Source organism: Falco punctatus (assembly GCF_963210335.1).
Source record: "Falco punctatus genome assembly, chromosome: 1".
In the NCBI taxonomy this organism is placed as follows: domain Eukaryota; kingdom Metazoa; phylum Chordata; class Aves; order Falconiformes; family Falconidae; genus Falco; species Falco punctatus.
This window is the reverse complement of record NC_137580.1, coordinates 122575333-122593580: the sequence shown is the minus strand read 5'-3', so window position 1 is coordinate 122593580 and position 18248 is coordinate 122575333. Positions and strand designations below refer to the sequence as shown.

Genomic DNA, 18248 nt, shown 5'->3' with positions numbered 1-18248 from the left:
CCCCTTAGACTAAATAGTGTGCATCACAAACTGTTTTAAGATCCCAAATTAGTGACGAGGACAATCTCGAGAGTTCACCTTACTATTGAAGCCTGGGGTTTTCAAACCATTTTAAACACATCCGTTATAAAGCTGTACAAACTCGGCTCTTCCCCAGGTGTGAACATCTCAAGAAGGTTGAACCAGAAGCAGGCAAGTGGCTGCCGAGCCATCTTTGTCGGTTACCAAACAGTATTAACTTTGCCTCTGAATGACATTACCGTGTTGTCTAGAAATTCTCACGTATCTGAGGTTTGAAACGCCTGGACTTTGCGGCGGGGATCTCAGGCAGGAGCACGGTTGCAGCATTCAACGGAACGCAACTTCGTTCTCAAAATGACGAAGTTCATCACGCTGCAGCCCTCGGCGGGCCCGGCAGTCGCTATCATCACTAGGTTATTGCAGAGCTGAAAACTCACGTTTGCGGTTACGCACAGTGGGGAACAGGAAAAACTGAGTTGAAATACTTTAATCCACACAGTTTAATTTACAGATAAATACAGTACAAGTAACAAGACAACAAAAATACGTGTTAGGAAAATTCAGTAACAGAGCCAGCGCTGTGAAGAATCTGTATTTACAAACTTCTAAGAGTAATATGGAGCAGATGCTTCTCAAAAGAGCCTTCTGGAAGCCTAAGTCACAATAGGCAGGCCATGACACAACTGACTGAAGACAAAAGGTTTCTTCAGTCCCACTTGTGTTAATGGTGAGACCACCACAGAACCAGGGGCCGTGCTGGGATTTCACTGAGGCTGCAGCTTCTGACAGACAGAACCTGGCCCAGCTACTCAACTAAGACACCACCGCGTGTAACGGCTGGAGCAAACGTCACAGTTATAGGGGGCCATAATATTGTTACCCTCCTCCGAAACACTGGATGAAGCTGATGAGAATGCAAACAGACTTCTACGAGACGCTCCACACGCACACACCCTGTGCCTACAGGGTAAATAAAAGAACACTCTTCCCAGCTTTTATGACCAAGAGTTTTACAGCAGTATCTCCTTACCCTCTCACTTCAACCTGCCTTTTTTTAAAAAAAAAACACAAAGGAAAAACAATTTGGGTTTGAAAGCATCATGATGTCAAGAAAAAAATAGCAAATTCTGACTTTAAACATTTATATTGGAGGTTCAGTGTTATGTCAGTTAGTTATTTCCTTGCAAGTGAGATCTCATATACTTTATAGCTGTGAGCAGACAGGTTTGCACTGAGGTTTTGTTTTCTGAGGCAGGAATGGTGCAGACAGCTTTTGCTTATGTTTGGGCACTAAATAATACATCTCTCAAACTGCACCATAAAAAAACGACTGTTCTGTCAAGAGTACACTGATCACTCCTTCGTTACTCTTTCGTGGGAAAACAAAAGAAAAAAACCCCTGAATCCCAAATGTCACCTTTCTCAGTTGAAAAAACAAAACCAAATCCCAACGTTATAAATTCTACTTTTTGATCTATTACTTGCATTTTAAGCTCATTTTTTCCCTATTTAGTGCAACTTCAGAATATATGCATGAACATGTTTAATACAAATCCCAAGTCACAGCATCACAGTATTTCCAAGCTGAAGAGTAACTTTTCTTTTTCTAAACTGTTAACATGCTGGTATTTTCTTGTAATTAGTTATTACTAATTTAAAGTTACTGCTCTTAAAAGTAACATTTTTACAGTATTCTAATCACTAATTACTAAATAGAAATAACTACTATACATATTGAAGTTACAAGCTACAAAAATAAAAATCCATTCTGTTTAACTGTAAAAATCCTACAAAGAGAAGATGGCTGGAGGTACTCTATGGATTACAACAGCTGGTAGCAGACAAAATGGCTTTTGAGGAATGTAAACTCTGAAGATACAGAACGCAATAAACTCACAATGGAAGTTCCCACTTGTAAAATTATTTTTATGCTGAAATCTACAAACAAGTTGCAAATGCAACAAGAAATTAATTACATACAGCAATAAGGGTATACAACACAGTAAACAGGGCAGTATTAACAAGAAACAAAGTAAAAATTTGAATACATTCACACTTTTGAACAGTTAAGGGCCGGAACCTCAACTAATGTAAGTTCACATAACATCACTAGGTTTAGTCAAGGCATGTGGCTTTACTCCAGCTACAAGTCTCTCCCTGAGATGCCCAAAACCTGAACTGGGTATTCAGCACTGCTAGTGAGATAAAGACATGTCGTGCTTTTAGAACTGTGACCTAAACAAAGTTGAAATAGACAATGCATAAATTCTCTCAATATACTTAATTGCTAAATGAACAACTGATCTCTGTTGTCTCGTTCCTGTGTTCAAGCAGCAAGCTATCATTTCTCAGAAAAAAAGTCAGAGCATTTTAAATAAATGATTCACATTCAACAGGATCAGTTATATGCTGCTATTTTTAAATCTGAAAATATCCTAGTTTACTCCTAACTGAAGGGACAAATCCTCCTTCTTTTCCAAAAGGAAGAAAACTGCCAGTAGTTGGTATGAAATACAGAACAAAAAAGGATTTTCAGTTAGAACACATGCAAAGATTCCCAAGTGTCCTACTCTTACCTACAGATTAACTAACTTGGTTACAGTGGTGCTCTACCAAAAAGCATTTGTTGCCAAGTGAAAAAGAGTAACTATCGTAACATTGATGCCATTATGCCGTTCACAGCTAAAGTACAGTGCTTTCAGGTTTTTTTTTTATAAACCAGTGAGATACAATAGCATACACCATAAAAATTGTGAGCTTCTGTGCAACATAATGCAGAACCAGAAGGAACTGGCCAAACTCAAGCCAGAACCTTTAACTACCAGTTCTGAGAACCTGTGGAGAACGGGGAGGTTCCTCTCCAGCAGCAAAGAGCAAAAACTGTACATTGAAAATAGGTCAGGGAGACCAGGAACCTTCGGAGTCTTTCCTAGTTACCTTCCAGGTGTGATTATGGTGACTGAAAAAGCCGAACTGTGGGGAATACTGGGCTAGGAATAAACTGTGTGAAGCCATTCCGATTTTGTTTTCTGACAAGCTAGTTGGCATGGATAAAATGGACAGATGCCAGGCTCACTATCCTGGCTTCAGCAGAGCTTTTGATACTGTCCCAAATGATGTTTTTAGCTGAAAGTAGTGAGACAGCATGAAATGAGTAATTAAATGACTGAGGGAAAGCAGTATTTACTGAATAGTTGTAAACATTAGAAAGACAAAATGTATAGGGGAACAAATTCTCAATCTGAGTCAGCTGAAGTTATACAGAAGAAACTTCCAACTTACTCTTGCTACAAGCATTGTCTCAACAAGATTATTTTCCCCAAGTGTGTGCAAACATGGCAGCACTTTATTCTGCAACCAGGAGAAACTCAAGTCTGTTTTCCAAGAGCAAGTACTTCAAGCTTCTAACTAAAGTAAATGGCATTTCAAGTTCCTCAGTGCCTATGAAAAGCAAGACCTGGGAACAAAACACCCTATGAAGGGGCAACATCGAAAGTGAACATATAAAAAGAGTATCAAATCTATAAATTATGCTATACGGTCTTCATATTATGAACAAGAAATGCAATTCATAACAGTGCTAGCTGGGAAAAATGTTCAAATTTGAGCATAATTCCGAATTAATTTGAAACAGAAATATTGCCATTGCAGTAGAAAAACCACAAGACTATGTTCTGTAATAACTGCAATAATTCCAAATTGTTGCTAAAAGTACACTCTAAATACTACCTTAACCTGCTTTAAATACCAGGCACAACAGACATACTTAAAAAAAAATATATGCAAGTGAATGCTGCTCACCTCAGCTGTTTTTGAAGACAAAGAATGCAAGTTTGGGCTTCAGATACCTTTTTAAAAAAGTCCAGACATGGAGAAAGATCCAAAATGCAGGTGATATTTGAAACTGTTTAACCCTGCTATGAATTGCTGAAGTGAAAACACGAAGTAAAACAAAGCCTATGACAAGAAATTCTACACACATGAAAATATGCATACACATCCTCTCAACAGGCGTGAAAACAAGCGAGGTTTGAGCAAGGCAGCAAGCTGACTCACAGGCTCTCCGTACAAGTTCGAGTTTTTCCTATTACATGTCACAGGACTGAGAACCTACAGTAAAGCTATCTGAATCGGACCGAACTTCAGTTAAGCTAGCATATACAGCAATAAAACTTAAAACTGTGTGAATTCACTTTTGAGCACTTGACAACTGATGTTATTATTCACCCTGTACATTTTACACAAAGGTATACCGTATCAAAACTGCCAGAAGAAATTATTCATTATCTGTCTTTTTGAAACATCGCTTTCACTCTTTTTCCAAATGTTAATCGTTTACAGGGTAAAGGAAAATTCTTCAGTGCAGGACGTGAGATCCAGCTGCAGGGTACCCTCTTCTGGATAGAGAATGTACAGCAGTATTCTCAGGTTTCCAATCTGTTTTCAAAGAGCTACAGAGTAGCTATTTGCACTGGTTGGTGCTTTATGCACCTACAACATTAAAAAAGCATGTAACAGCTTTACAGTCACAACACACACATGACAACATTAAGCAACTACAGCTATATTACAAATTAGGAAAGGTCATTTATGCTAGCGTTAGAAACTGGGAGCCCATTGCTGACATTTACTGTCTGCAGTTGGACTAAAACTTAAAACAGTTCCATAAAAGTAACTCAAACCAGACTTTAATGCAATTTGCAACATAGTGGAAAGGAGTATTCATTGAAATCAAAGGACAGCATGTTGAAAATAGCAAGACTTCCCAACAGACTCTAGTGCTAACACTGTACGCTTAAAAAGAACTTTTTTTTTGGTCATGCATATGACAGCTATATAGTTACAATAGAAGGATGACCCCATGTCTGATTGGGACTGGGCACTTCAATCTTACAGAATATTCTCCATACCATAAATACAATTTTACAAGAGGCTTCCCCATGCTTACAATGGCTACATTTGCTATGGATCGTTTGTGCTGCAATCACCAACAGTGAATTTGTGAAACAAACTTCTTAACTTCCACGTGCAACAAGGGGATGATCGGTCCAATACAAACAAGACCATTTACTGAGGGTCCCCCCAAACAAGAGCCCCATTAGATGCTACTTTCACTTCTAATTCTCCTATGCTTCTCCAAAAGGAATGATGGATTTACAGTTCCCAAAGAGGATTTCATGCATTTAGGACAGGACTTGACTCCTAGTAAGCCACAGTAAGGGGGAGGATCTTGCTGGCACAAACACAGTACAACGACACTGGCACCCACTCGGGCAAAGCTCGAGTAGAGAAGCCAGCTCACCTACTGTAAAAAAGGGGAGACTTTCAAAGTCTTGCATTGATTATTTTTTTTCTAGATGTCAGGAGTTCACAGTGAAGCTTTTGAATAGTTAAAGGTTCTTAGGCTATAAATCTATCAACTTCAGATAACTCTTTAAACTGTTTTATGAATAGTTTAGATTAAGTAGCCAGTGGTGTCATTTCTCTGAGAAAATACTGCCTTTCATAGCACATACCCTGCTTTTCCAGAGACTTGTAATTTGTTTGTAAACAACAGTTACACAACCATAGCACAGAACTATTTTTAGGATACTGTTACAAGTTATTAAAAAAATATTAATAACTAGTAAGATTTTTGAAGCTAATATAAATTGAACCTTGTAACTAAAAAAAAAGGTAGTGTACTATACTATACATAGTATACTATAATAGTATAGATATTTTTACATAGATTTAACTATTAATTTGTTCTCTATATTTACATACAATAAACTAAGATGATGTGTATAAGGCTAATGAATATGGAATTTACAAATGGCTTCTGCTTTACAGTTCATTACACTCTAATCACATTTTCAGACAGCTGTAAATTCACTGATAATCAGTAGTATTTAAGATCTAGTACATACAATTTCTACAACAAACACCATCAAGTTAAAAAAATGCTCTCCGAAGAGGATTACAATTGAAGGTTTTAAAAATACTGACTTTGCCAAGGTTTCAATAAATTATTTTAAAATATAAATAGTTCATTCACCGTTAATGCAAATGTCATTTTATAGACAGCTGAAAAACAGTTTCATTTTACAAAACCTAGAAACATTGCCTACTTTACCCAATGGTATCACTTTCAGTTAGCATAAAAAAAAAACCCACCAAAACCTGAAACACCAGAAGAAAAAAAAAAAAAAAAAAAAAGAAGAGAAAAAGATTGGGGGAGTTCTGACAAAAGCAGCAACATTCAAAGTTCAGACCAAAGCTCTCAAGTTTCCTTATGATCTTAGCTTATGCAGTATACATTTAGCATAAATTCTCTCCCTACCTGGAAGATCACCTTCAGTAACTCAACTGGACTCAACTAAATGAATGACAGATTTTAAACCTCAACTCATAGCTCTCAACTGCTGCGGGCTTAAAATACCTGCAACAGAAAAGAAAAAAGGAAGCAGATTTTTACTTCTAGTAACCATGAAGATGTTTTCACCTGAGAAGCTTTTAACCTGAGAAGCTTCAGATAAGTCAAACTGACAGTTTCTGTGTATTGTTGTATGTGTTCTCAACCTTTACTATCAGCATGGGCCACCAATCTTTTTCTTGCCCTATATTCATATAGGAAATGAAGTTTCAGGTCCAACAAGGTATCTTTGTCCCCCTAAGAGCCAGTTGGAAAACAAATGCTTCCATGTTTTTTTGAGAAATTATACATGTGAATGCCAGAACCTGCTAACCTCTGCAAACTTAGCTCTCAGCCTCCACACTTAAAATTGCAATAGTTAACAGACTGACTTACTGTTGATCATTTTTGGGTAATTATGAAGCAAGATCTTTAACAAGCTTTCAAAAAAACCCCCCCATTTGCCAATCATCATTTTTTCTTTAAAATCCTCCTCTAAACAGCCCCTAAAAAGCCTCCTCAAGAACTACAATGCTGCTATGTACAAAATCTAGAATTAGTTTCTCACTGAACAGAAGCAGAGCCACAGGATCATTCAGTACAAGTCACGGTACAATTATTCGGAAGTTGTATCTTGGGTACTTGGGACCTCAGTAGTATTCTACGTATGGCTTACAAAGCCAATGAAAAAGGTCATTTGCTAACAGAACATTTCCAGAAACCTATGTCCAAAATCATCTTTCTTGCTAACCACCTTCCCAAGAGCTCCCAGATCCTCTGCTCTCTCCATCAACCACCTTCCCAAGAGCTCCCAGATCCTCTGCTCTCTCCGTCAAGCCTATGAGATAGGCACTGCGCCGGCAGGTGCACAGAAGAGTACTTGTCTTGTTCCCAAGAAGAGACGGCAGCCAGGAGCGGGCCTGCTGTCAGAACGCCAGCCCACATCCTGCTTGGTCTGGTTTTCTGTTCTGGGACTGTTCTGGGGAACAGAGCAGGGGGAAACAGGCCAAACTCCCAGCTGTTCCCCCTTTCCAAGGGTATCAAACATTTTGCATTCTATACTGTGTATGTGCAGAAGATCCGACTCCACAGCAAAGAAGGGCTGCAATGTGCGTCTCTTTCTGGCCATTGGAGTAATAAATAACTGCTCCACCTAGAAAGGCCGGGCATCCCCACCAATCAAAAAGGCAAAAAACAGTTCACGGTAATTTAGCTGTGAAAGTTTTCATGAACGTAAAAGCATGGCTTTTTCCTCAGTTCTAGTTCATTCACAAGTATGAACCTTAGGGCATAAACCTTCATCTGAGGTTAGGTGCTTTCAGTGTTTTAGTGAGCTGAAGTTCATCATTGCACTATGTTAATTCCACGACATCTATACGTCTTCATCCGTCTGTTCTCTAATGTGGTCTTGCTCAGACACACTGGAAGCGTCGTCATCTGTTTGTTCACCCGAGTGATACAACATCAGTGCATGTGTCTTGTGAGTTATGGTAACAGTGCAGGGCCCCTGAGCCCACGGCTCTCCATCCACCTGCATCGGCATCTTTGAACTCTTCAAGATCAGCTAGTATTAAACAGAAGAACACACCATCATAGCAGTTCAAAGGAGCTCTGAAGATACCTTTTACAACTACAATATATTGATGCTGCACGTTTTCAGTCTGACCAGGGACAAACTTTGTATGTAATTAGTTGCACTCATAGGCCACCAACCACAGCAAGTACTGTTGATTATCAAGTAATTAATTTTTACTAAGCAAGAGAAACATCTAGCTCAACTGCAACTTCAGATCAGACAGCTGAGCGCTTGAGAGTCTGTAGTGTGTATTATTAAAAAAAATTTAGGGAAACAGGTTGATAAACACCACTTACCCTCACTGTATGTGCCTGCCCCAGGCGAACAGGATTTGCTAGCTTCACCTGAATCTGGGCACAGTGGAAAGAACCATGAACACCAACAACTTCCAGAAGTCCGTCGTCATGTCTATGAATTACGAAAACAGACTCTTTTAGTGATGCTCATGAGCTCTGTAATAGCTGTCCAAAGATTACCAAAAAAACCCCAGTCCTTTTATGCTATTCCTATAGAGAAGACTAATGTTATTCTACAAATATGTTGAAACTATCTATTTGTGCTGGACAACAAATCACACTGAACAGCAAAAGAAGCCATAAAAAAAAGACACAAGCGTAGAGCAATACAGCAGCTGGTATACCCTAGCTGGCTTCTGGAAATTATATGATTTTCCAAGGTTCATTGTGCATATTTAAGGCCCACAGTCGACTTCACTTCCATAAATTTGTACAATATTCTGTCTTTTCACTCATTTATTAATCTACAGGAAAACCTTTTCATGGCTTAATTTTTTTAGCTTTTGGTAAATATTCGCCCAAGTATTTTTTAGAAATCCAGTATCATAAGCCTTGTAACAGAATTATGAAGTATATTGATATGACCTCTGAGGAAGGAAGTCACAAGAGGGAATAACTAATATACTCACCTGTTCTCTTTAGTATTGCTCCAGCTGACTTACTCAAGCATGGGAGTCAAATTTTTTGCTTGCTTTGTTTTTACTTTATATTTTAACCTCCGTTAAGATGTGCTCTTTTATATTCTGAAGCGGACATATCTTCTGCTTTTTGAAGCCTACCTTTATTTTTAATAGCCTCTTCAACAGTATCACTTAATCACGCCAGACATCATTTAAAAAAAGTCTTAAAAAAACCCTCAATATGTGGGATGCACTTAGTCCAAGTCTCTAACATGAGAAAAATAATCTGAGATAGCCTACTGTCACAAGGAATCTTCTGACTTTCAGACAGGTCTGGCTACATAAGCACAGCCTGCTGCAGGAAATGCTTGCACTACAAGAACTGTTAAAGGAAAAAGAAGATGCACTGTGTACCTTGCTAAGGGGTATGGTTCATCGCCCATTCCTTCCCAGAGCCTACAGCCACCTCCCCAGTATCCAATATTCAGGACAATGATGCCTTCCAAATTGGGCAACTCTATTCTCTCACCATCCAATTCTAGCTTTAAAAGACAAACACAAGTTAATTACTGTGGATCAAAATCAGTAATTCAATATTATCTAGTTATTCTCTTTATGGATTTAATAGACTTCCACTTGAAGAAAAATTGGCCCTGTATAAATAGAACATGTTTTCCTTTCATACTTTTAAAAAATGACTTCTGGTTTCACAAGACATCCTAAGCTGTAATAAATTTCTGTTAATAAAGCAAAAAAGGAACCTCACTTATGTAAGTATTTGGTGCTAAGGCAAATTTTATTTGAATATCAGTACTTGAACTTACAGAACTGAGTCAAGGCCAAAATTTAGGACTTTTCACTAAGCTCAAAGACATGAATTCCATGAAGTAAGCTGAAGACCGCAAAAGGAACATCAAAAATACTTAAAAGTCCAGAGCCATCCTATACAAACATCATATACATGCAAACTGCAAAGCTTTTCCCCTTTTCTTTTGAAAAGAAAAAAACACCGAACAACAAAACCAACAAAAATTCCCGAAACTTTTGTATGTTTTTGTACTCCACTGATTATCCAAAGAATAAGCAAGTTAAAAAAAACTTACCTCAACCTTTTTGTTAAGATCTTTACATTCTTGTACTAAGCAGTCTTTGGTTCCATAAAAAAAATAAACAGCCTATACAAAAAAGAAAAACCAAACAGGGAGAACAGAAAACACTGTAAGAGAAAGACAATACATATGAAGACTATTTGAAATATTCATGTATAGTTACTGTTCTGCAAACCTCTTCTAGAATTCATACACAACGTATTTGCACGCCTTCAACTAAGCTTTCTTCGTGAGATAGGCTACAATTTGCATAAGAAATTTACTTTCCACTTTAAAAGGAAACAGGCAATGTCCTCAAATCATTACGTTTCAAAGCAAATGAGACATTCTAAACAAAAAACTGACCAAACAGCCACACTCTATAAGCAAGCAAGAAAAGGCAAGGAAGAACACTTGTGCGTGGGCTGGAAGCATGTTTTACTTATGGAATCTGTTTCCCAAGAAAAAGGAGTGAACGCTTAAAATGGCATGACAGGAAGTAGGGCAGTGAAGCAATATAAAGCAAAAAATAGCCTTAAATCAAGTCAACAACTACAAGGAGACAATGTCACTTTACCAAACACACCTTGTTAATAATCCTGCTGGAAAAGAGAGAGGGAGTCTTCTCACGATGAGCATGAAAGTTTAAAGCCATGAGAGCATCAGGTCCTATAGAAAAGTAGTTGTTCATTGTGAATACCTGTAAGACAGAACTTCCAGTTATGGTCCTATTAAATATCATTATTATGTTTTAAGAGTCACGTGTTTAATGGGAAGTAGGTAACCAGAAAAATAAGTATAAACATACAGGTATTCCATAAAATCCATATTTATACTTGAAAACGATACCTTTGGTTTCCTTAAGTTGTAGTATCCTTTGTTTGTCACTTGAACCTTCCACCTGAAAAAAAAACCAGCCACTACTTAGACTCATAACAGACTGTTCTCACTTAGTATCAAAGTTGTAGTTAGGAAGCTCTTATACGTGTTGGCATCAAGTCAAGAGATTCATATTTAGTTAAATTATGAAAGAGTTAAGCTTTACAGACCAACTAAATAAAGACCAATTTTTTACCTCAGTATTTTTGTAGTTCCCTTCAGCAATAGTTGTATTTCTTTACATACACTGAACCAACCGGACATCAGTAGAGCTATAGTAGTATTTGGTTGTACAGATTTTATCTTTTCACTGTTACTTACCTGTCTAGTTTGATTCCGTCTGCCTCCATGACATTTCGTAAGATCTGCTCTACAGGGACTTCTCCAGCATAACCTGCACCCCAGCCCAGTGTATTAGACAGGTCATTACCTGTTCCCAGAGGTAAAATTGCAACTTGTGGAATATAACGTTCTTGCCCCTACGACACAAAAGCACTGTGTATTAGCTCCTTCTCCAGCACTCATTTTCCCCGTTTTACCCCCAATGTTCAGGTTAGATAAGTATCATTAACCTTCACAGCAGCCTGTTACCCAGTGCAGAGCAATGGAGCTGGCAGCGTTAGCACAGCAGATGGCACATCTGAGTACTTACTGCAGGGGTAACGCAAAGGAAGGAAATTGTGAGAAGGAAAGAACACAAACACAATATGGAAACAATGCATTATTAATACCAAACAGAGTATTCCTTCAAGAGAAGGACGCTTTGGATCTACAAGTCAAAGCCTGAACTTCTCATCTGATTTCCTGATTATATACTGCTGCCTTGCTGCAGCGGTGGTAAGTTACTCACCCCGATACTGCACATACCTCTGGAAAGCGGTATGGACACCGAGATGTAACACACAAGGCTGTGAACCATAACAAGACACCAAAATGCTCTGAACAGACTGAAGTGAGGTTAGGTCTAAAACAACAGATGCACGTAATAGTAGAGTATTCAACCACAGACAGAAATTCACATAGTCAAAGGAGGAAAGTCAGTACCTAAGCTTCAGAGCTGCCACATACACACGCTGATCCAGCTGTCATCGACAGATGGAGCAGATGATAATCACCTGTGCAGATCACAGAGCAACAGCAGCAGACACTGAAAATTGGCCACCTTAGCAAAGGTCTTTGTTCTCTTTACCACAGAAGGGCGAGCAGTTACTTCAGATGTGCCACAGCCTTTGAAATTCAGCTGTGAAAAGTACTTGCAGTAAGTGGCATTATGGTTACTATTTTTTCAAGATGAGTTATCAGCCAGGTAACCTGTATTTGAGAGTCAAGATAAATGAAGGGAGCAAATAACCTACTGCTGATAATAGAAAGGTTTTGCTGATAAACTCAACGGTATGTATCTAACTCCAATGTGTTGTGTGTCATGTGACTCAATCTGAATACTTGGAAACAAAGAATCCAGATTTCATCAAACTATATTGGTTCCGAGGGACAATATATCAACTGTCCAAGACCAAGTAACCACGTACTTATCTTCATTAACCTCTACAGTTCAACTTGGTTGCATTTCTACTTCATCGGTACATAAAAATTCTCAAAGAAGCTCAGTTTGACTATGCATGAAGTTGTAATAATGGTCTTCAACCACAGCATTTCATTTATTAACAAGAAAGTCACAGGGAAAAAAAAAAAAAAAGCAAAATATCAATATGAGAGTAACTTTCTTCCTTATATCACTAGAGAAAAAGTTTATTACATAAAGCACTAAAGCCCTAGTAATTGTTCTTAATTTTTAACTTCCTCAGGAGTTCTTAGTAGTACCCTGTAAATGGGAACATCTTCCATTTCAAATCAAGAGTAAACATACAGCTTATTTTTTCCTTCTCTACTTGCTGTTAAAAGGTAAGGCTGCAGACTGGTAAGATTCTTTAGAACATACTGTAAGGAGCAGATGCAAATTATGGCACTCATTTACATACTAGTGATATAACCAGTACAGCCAGCAAAATTATGAGGTTATTATAAAAGACTGAGCGTGCTGGGAGAAATAAGAACTCAGAGCACATTAGCCATTATTAGCAATGCCTTTTACGACAAAGTAAATCTGTTTAGACAAAGAGGAAAGAACAACGCATAAAATATTCTGCAGTTTCTCTTCTTGTTTTATAGAAAAGAACGACTTTAAATATAATTGAAAATCTAAAGCTTTCATATTTTTCCTGAACTACAGGGACTCATAACAAGATGTGTTTCCCCCTACTCCCAAACACAAATAAGCAATTCCACCAGTATTTCTCTGCAGGCTTACTCAGGAAGATGAAAACAACAAATGCAGGTAAGAGATTAGGTGTATTGCTTCTGTAGCTCCAAAACTCATTTTGTCATCAGACATCTTTTAATTTAAAACACAATACCTTTATCTTCATTTCATCAATTGCATCCAGGACCCAGCCTACTGTGCCATCCCCACCACAGACAAGAACCCTGACAGCATTGCAAGGCAGCAAGGTACAAAGTTGGAGTGCTTTAGCAGGTGCAATTTTGCTTAGATCAAATACCTAGAAGAAACGAAAATAAGTTCACAGAACATGGCTCGGGATTTGCCTCACAGACGAACAACTTCAAGAAGCTCATTCTAATGCAAAACAAAGATTCTCCATTTACAATATTACATTAGCAACTGAGCCGACGTGACTTTTACGAGCAGGATTTGGTTTCCCAAATTCACAGTAGAGCTCCAGCTGCTTCACTAGGAATAAATGCCACCAATAAACCAAGCTAACACTGTCCTAAGAAAAGTCTGTATCTAGAGGCATTATGATGAATTCTGTACACATGGAAGACTTAAAAGCAATTTTTAAATAGCATACAAAGAGGTTTATTCTTTAAAGCCTTATTGGGATGCATTCAAAACAAAACGCATAGTGGTTTCTATTAGGCTGTAGTCTAAGGCTGGCTTTTGAACTTCAAAGGAAAGGTATTGAGGTGCAGCCAGGAAATCCAAGAAGCTAACTGCCTTACATCAACATCCTGTACCATCCCAGTGGATTTTAAGGGGAAAGCAGCAACACAAAGCAGCAACTGTAAACACTGACGTTTTCACAAGTGAAGTGAGGATTTAAACAAACACAGGTCTCAAATTAAGATCTCAATATTTCATTTTCTAAAAATTGTACACGGTTTCAAGAGCCAGATACCCATCTTTAACAGAATTACTGCCATGTATTAACATAAATAAATAAAAAAATGTAGCAGTATTAGAACTGTAACAAACATGGGAGTAGGAGGACCTTCTGCACTTTTGACCTCTCTAAATAAAGCTATTCTTTCTTAAAGAATAAAACGCATGAGTGTTTCCTTTGTGATCCTACTGCCACTGTGTAAACAAAGTTACATTTATCCTAATTTAAACTTTTATTTTATTATAGTGGCTTTTCACCATAAATACCTGAACGGGGTTCAGCAGAATTTTAAATTCTCCTAGTAAAGTTTCACCCATGTTGTTTCCACTACGAGTATTAGCCAGTATGATTACTGGCATCCAGTGTTTTCTGCAGTAAGGTACTACCTGGAAAAAGGTAAAAGTCAGTCAGTCACACAAACACTGCACTTTTGAAAGTGGTTAAAGCCTTGCTCCAAAACCTGTCCCCTCTTAAGTGCTGAAATGAGGAAACTACCGATTAGCCTGAAGCATTCAAACAAGAAACAAATACTTCTGACACACCGAATTGAAGATTTCCATTCTACAGTGCCTAGGATGATAAATACTGCAGTATTATGAACACAGCAGCAGAAAAATCACAAAACATTCAAGGAAGGTACCCAAATCTCAGTGTTTTGGAGTAACAAAATGCAAATCTTTGCTCATGCTGCGACTACGATGTTAAGAACATGACAAACACCTCTGAATTAACACTCCAAGTACTTCATGTACATTGAGACATTTACCTGACAGTTATTAACCTGACAAGGTACTGAGTTCAAGTTTTAATGTGTGGGGTGTTTTTTTTAATCTATTAAAAAAACAAAAAGCAGTAGGCAATTACCTTTTCATAATTTGTTCTTTTGTCTTTACGCATCTGGTTGATTGTAGACATATAGTATGGTGGGATAATTAAGTCTCTGAATTCTCCAAATGTACACTCCTCAGTCTTTAAACAATCCATCATGCATTCATCATGTACAGTGTACTGACACCACACACATCTGGAAAAAAGACAAAAATACATGAAAAAAAGTCCTCAAACAACAGGCACATCGATTTTGCTCATTTATTTTAGACAGGTTAATCTTCTGCAAAGTACTTATGTTCACATGCACATTATAAGTAACATTTTAAGCACAAGGAGGAGAAAACCATGCATTACTCGGAAGTTTACACGACTACGTATTGGTTACAGAAAATTACATAACCAGGTCATGGACTTGCAAGTCTAGAAACGCATTTGAATTCTGTGGAAAAAACCCCAAGTTTTAAAGTAATTCTATTCTTTTTAATTCCCAGACCAGGTGCTATAAATACCCTCCTGCATTGTTTGCAATATTAGGTTACACGGCAGTTTGTATGAGAAACTCCCCCTCACCCTTGAAGGGCACACTTAAAACACTAGAGTTCAATTTATTGAAGTGTTACTAGTAACATTAATTAATGTATCTCTTAAGAATGCAAACATCCCTTTAAGTCTGAAACCTAAAAGGTTACGCAGTACTGCACAAGGCTGATGGGATTTTGTTATGCAAAACTGCTCAGCTTTTTGACCTATTCCAAAAGCTAGCTGTCCTGGAAAACAGATCGGAACAAGAGGAAAGACTGCAATATGCACTGCCAGCCCCTGCAGAATGTTAATCCTCATTTGCTACGTCCAAACCCTCGGTTTAAGCAGCTGTGCAAGCTATTTTTGGAGTCTTTCTGACTAATCCAGCACACAACTAGAGTGGCACTGATATCTGCCATGTACTGTGACTTCCTTTTCCTCTTCTTCTCCCTTTGCCTCCAAAACCCTCTCCTTCCCTCCTCTCCCACACCCACTCTCTCTCAAGGTTTTGTTTCTGATAGTATGCTCATTTACACAGTAATTCTGCTTACTTACCAAGAAGTCTGACAGTATCACACAGAAGCCAAGCAAAAGCTAGTAGCATACACGCTGGGAAGATGACATCCTTTGAGAAGGCTGAAGTAACACACGACACCTAGGACCTGGGCCATTAGCACTGTATTTTGGCATAATGTGCTACCATGTGTCACGCTGACAACTTTGCAAGCAGCCTTGCTGATGAAAGTGCAAGCCCTTTCAATGGTCCCTTGAATTTTTTGAACACTCTTACCCCCTGTCTAACCTATAAACAGTAGATTATATTACAGTAGCTTTTAAAAGTTCTCATTAGCTTTGAGTACCCCCAGAAATGAACTTAAAACAGCTATAGGATGGTTGTTTGTTCTAGATACACTGAGCAGACGCCAATTTTGCAGAGACACACATTTTGGTGCTCTGAAGTGGGAGCTGTACCACCCAAATTGCTCAGGCTACCCACTGTAGGAATGGCAAATGTGTTAGAACCTTCCCAAGGTCACCCCCTAAAAAATAAGCTCTCTTGGACACAGAGAGCCTTTCATATGTAATTATACAGGAGCTAGTGCATCATGCAATTAAGAGAACAAGCGGACTTGAGATGCAACGACACAATCTATGACTCCAATTACCCACCAGCATCAATTTTAATTTAATCAATTTCATTCTTGAAGTTGTAATTTTAACAGAGTTTCATGTTTTGACTACAGCAGGCTCTTCTTTGGGGTAATGCATTCCAATAACCCTGTGGGAAATACCATACTGATCTGGCATCGTACTTTCCTCATATACAGTCAAATTCCCGTGCAGTACCTGTAGTCGCAGAGCTTGGGCTGTGTGCCACACTGTTGTTTGCATATCATACAGCAGCAGCAGAGCGGGACATTGCCTCTGATCCAGTGGTGTGGCATTGAGCTGTGGGCTCCACCATCGCTCCTCATCATGATTTCCTTGCAGAGGAAGAGCTGGTCAGCCTTCTTGAGGCAGCCTTCGCTGACGCGCAGCCCACAGCCCGTGCAGAAGGCACCCTGGAGGATGTGCTGGGCGCACACGCAGCAGTAGGAGGGCTGCCCGAAGAGGTCCGTGTAGTGCCAGTCATGCTTGCTCTTGCGAAAGATGTCCCGTATCAGCACCTGCCGCCGGGACCGCTGGAAGCTGCACCACAAGGTGATCAGCACCGGCAGGATCACCGAGCAGAGAGTCCAGAACACCAAGCTCCAGTCCGCCACGGCCGAGGAGGAAGCGCCACCACTGCCCGCCGCCCCTGCCATTCCTCAGCAGCTCGGCCGCGTCAGCCTAGCCCCTCAACGCCTAGCCCCTCACGCCGGCCTGGCCCCCCGACACCTGGCTCCTCACCCCTGCCCCCTCAGGCCCGCCTAGCGCCCCTCACGCCGGCCGGGCGGGCAGCGGGCCGAGCCCGGGAACGGCCCCCTAGTTCCAGGGGCCGCTGCGCGGCTTCGTTAAGCATCTTTTAATCCCTTATTAGGGCTAAGCACCTCCTTGCCCCGCACCCGGCCTACCGGCGGCAGGTTTCAGCGCCGGCCAGGTGCGGGGGGCTGCTCCGCTGCCCGCCCGGGTCAAGCGCAAGGCCGGGCCCGGCCCCCCGCGCCAGGAGGGAGCCGCCGCACCGCCCCCGGCCGCCCCGCTCCCACCCAGGCCCCGCCGCGGGGGCGGGGGGCGGCCCCTCACGCCCCCTCCCCTCGGGCCACCGCCCGCACTCGCCCGCTGCCCGCCCCGCAGCGGCGGGGCTCCCCGGGCCGCGGCCGCCTGCGCTGGGCCGAGGGGGGAGCGCCGGCCGCCGGGGATGCGCGGGGCGGCGGAAGCGGAAGCGGCCGGTTGCCAAGCGCTGGGCGCCGCCCCGAAACGGGCGGGGGGGCTCGACGGCGCTTTATCGCGACTGGGGGTTGACCGGCTGTCGCGACAGTACATGCAGAGCGGCCCGGCCTCGGCGGCGGCTGGCTGTGCCCGGGGCCGCGTGCTCGCACCGTCTCGCCCTCCCGCCCCGGCCGTAACCGCTTGCCCCCGCCGCAGGTCGAAAAATAAACAGTTGCTGCTTATAGAAGGCGCGGGGCCTTGCACCCTCGGAACGTGCCTTGGACAGTTCCGTACCGCCACGCCGCCCGCGCGGCACTGCCGGGGATTTGGGCTGTCGGTATCGCAGAGCCTGCGCTGAAGGGCGCCCCCCCGCAGCCTGGGGGGGCTCAGGCCCCCGAGGGAGGGGGCTCAGGGAGGCCAGAGCGGGGCACGGCCCAGCCCCAGCGGCCCCTCCATGGCCCCCGACCCCCCAGCCCTCCCCGCCGTGCCC

The 18248-nt window shown here is 41.0% G+C and overlaps 1 protein-coding gene across 5 annotated transcripts; it reads right to left on the bottom strand.

Annotated features, from left to right (window-relative positions):
• Window positions 1-260: 260 nt before the first annotated feature.
• DGKE (diacylglycerol kinase epsilon) lies at window positions 261-18243 on the bottom strand. 5 transcript variants are annotated; one of them, XR_013927297.1, is made up of 12 exons: window positions 16757-18242; window positions 14921-15080; window positions 14323-14442; window positions 13289-13432; window positions 11196-11353; window positions 10845-10896; window positions 10582-10695; window positions 10011-10082; window positions 9322-9449; window positions 8288-8399; window positions 7170-7979; window positions 261-6442 (listed from the first exon to the last, which is right to left on the bottom strand). XR_013927297.1 is itself a non-coding variant. In XM_080381905.1 (11 exons), exons 1-11 carry the CDS (start codon window positions 17212-17214, stop codon window positions 7788-7790), a joined length of 1710 nt encoding a protein of 569 aa, XP_080238031.1. In that variant the 5' UTR covers window positions 17215-18242; the 3' UTR covers window positions 261-7787. The 5 variants fall into 5 exon arrangements, 2 of the variants coding, with proteins under 2 accessions (XP_080238031.1, XP_080238032.1); XR_013927298.1 differs by having other exon boundaries at window positions 261-7169; window positions 7213-7979; XR_013927299.1 differs by having other exon boundaries at window positions 7213-7979.
• Between the last annotated feature and the right edge of the window lie 5 nt (window positions 18244-18248).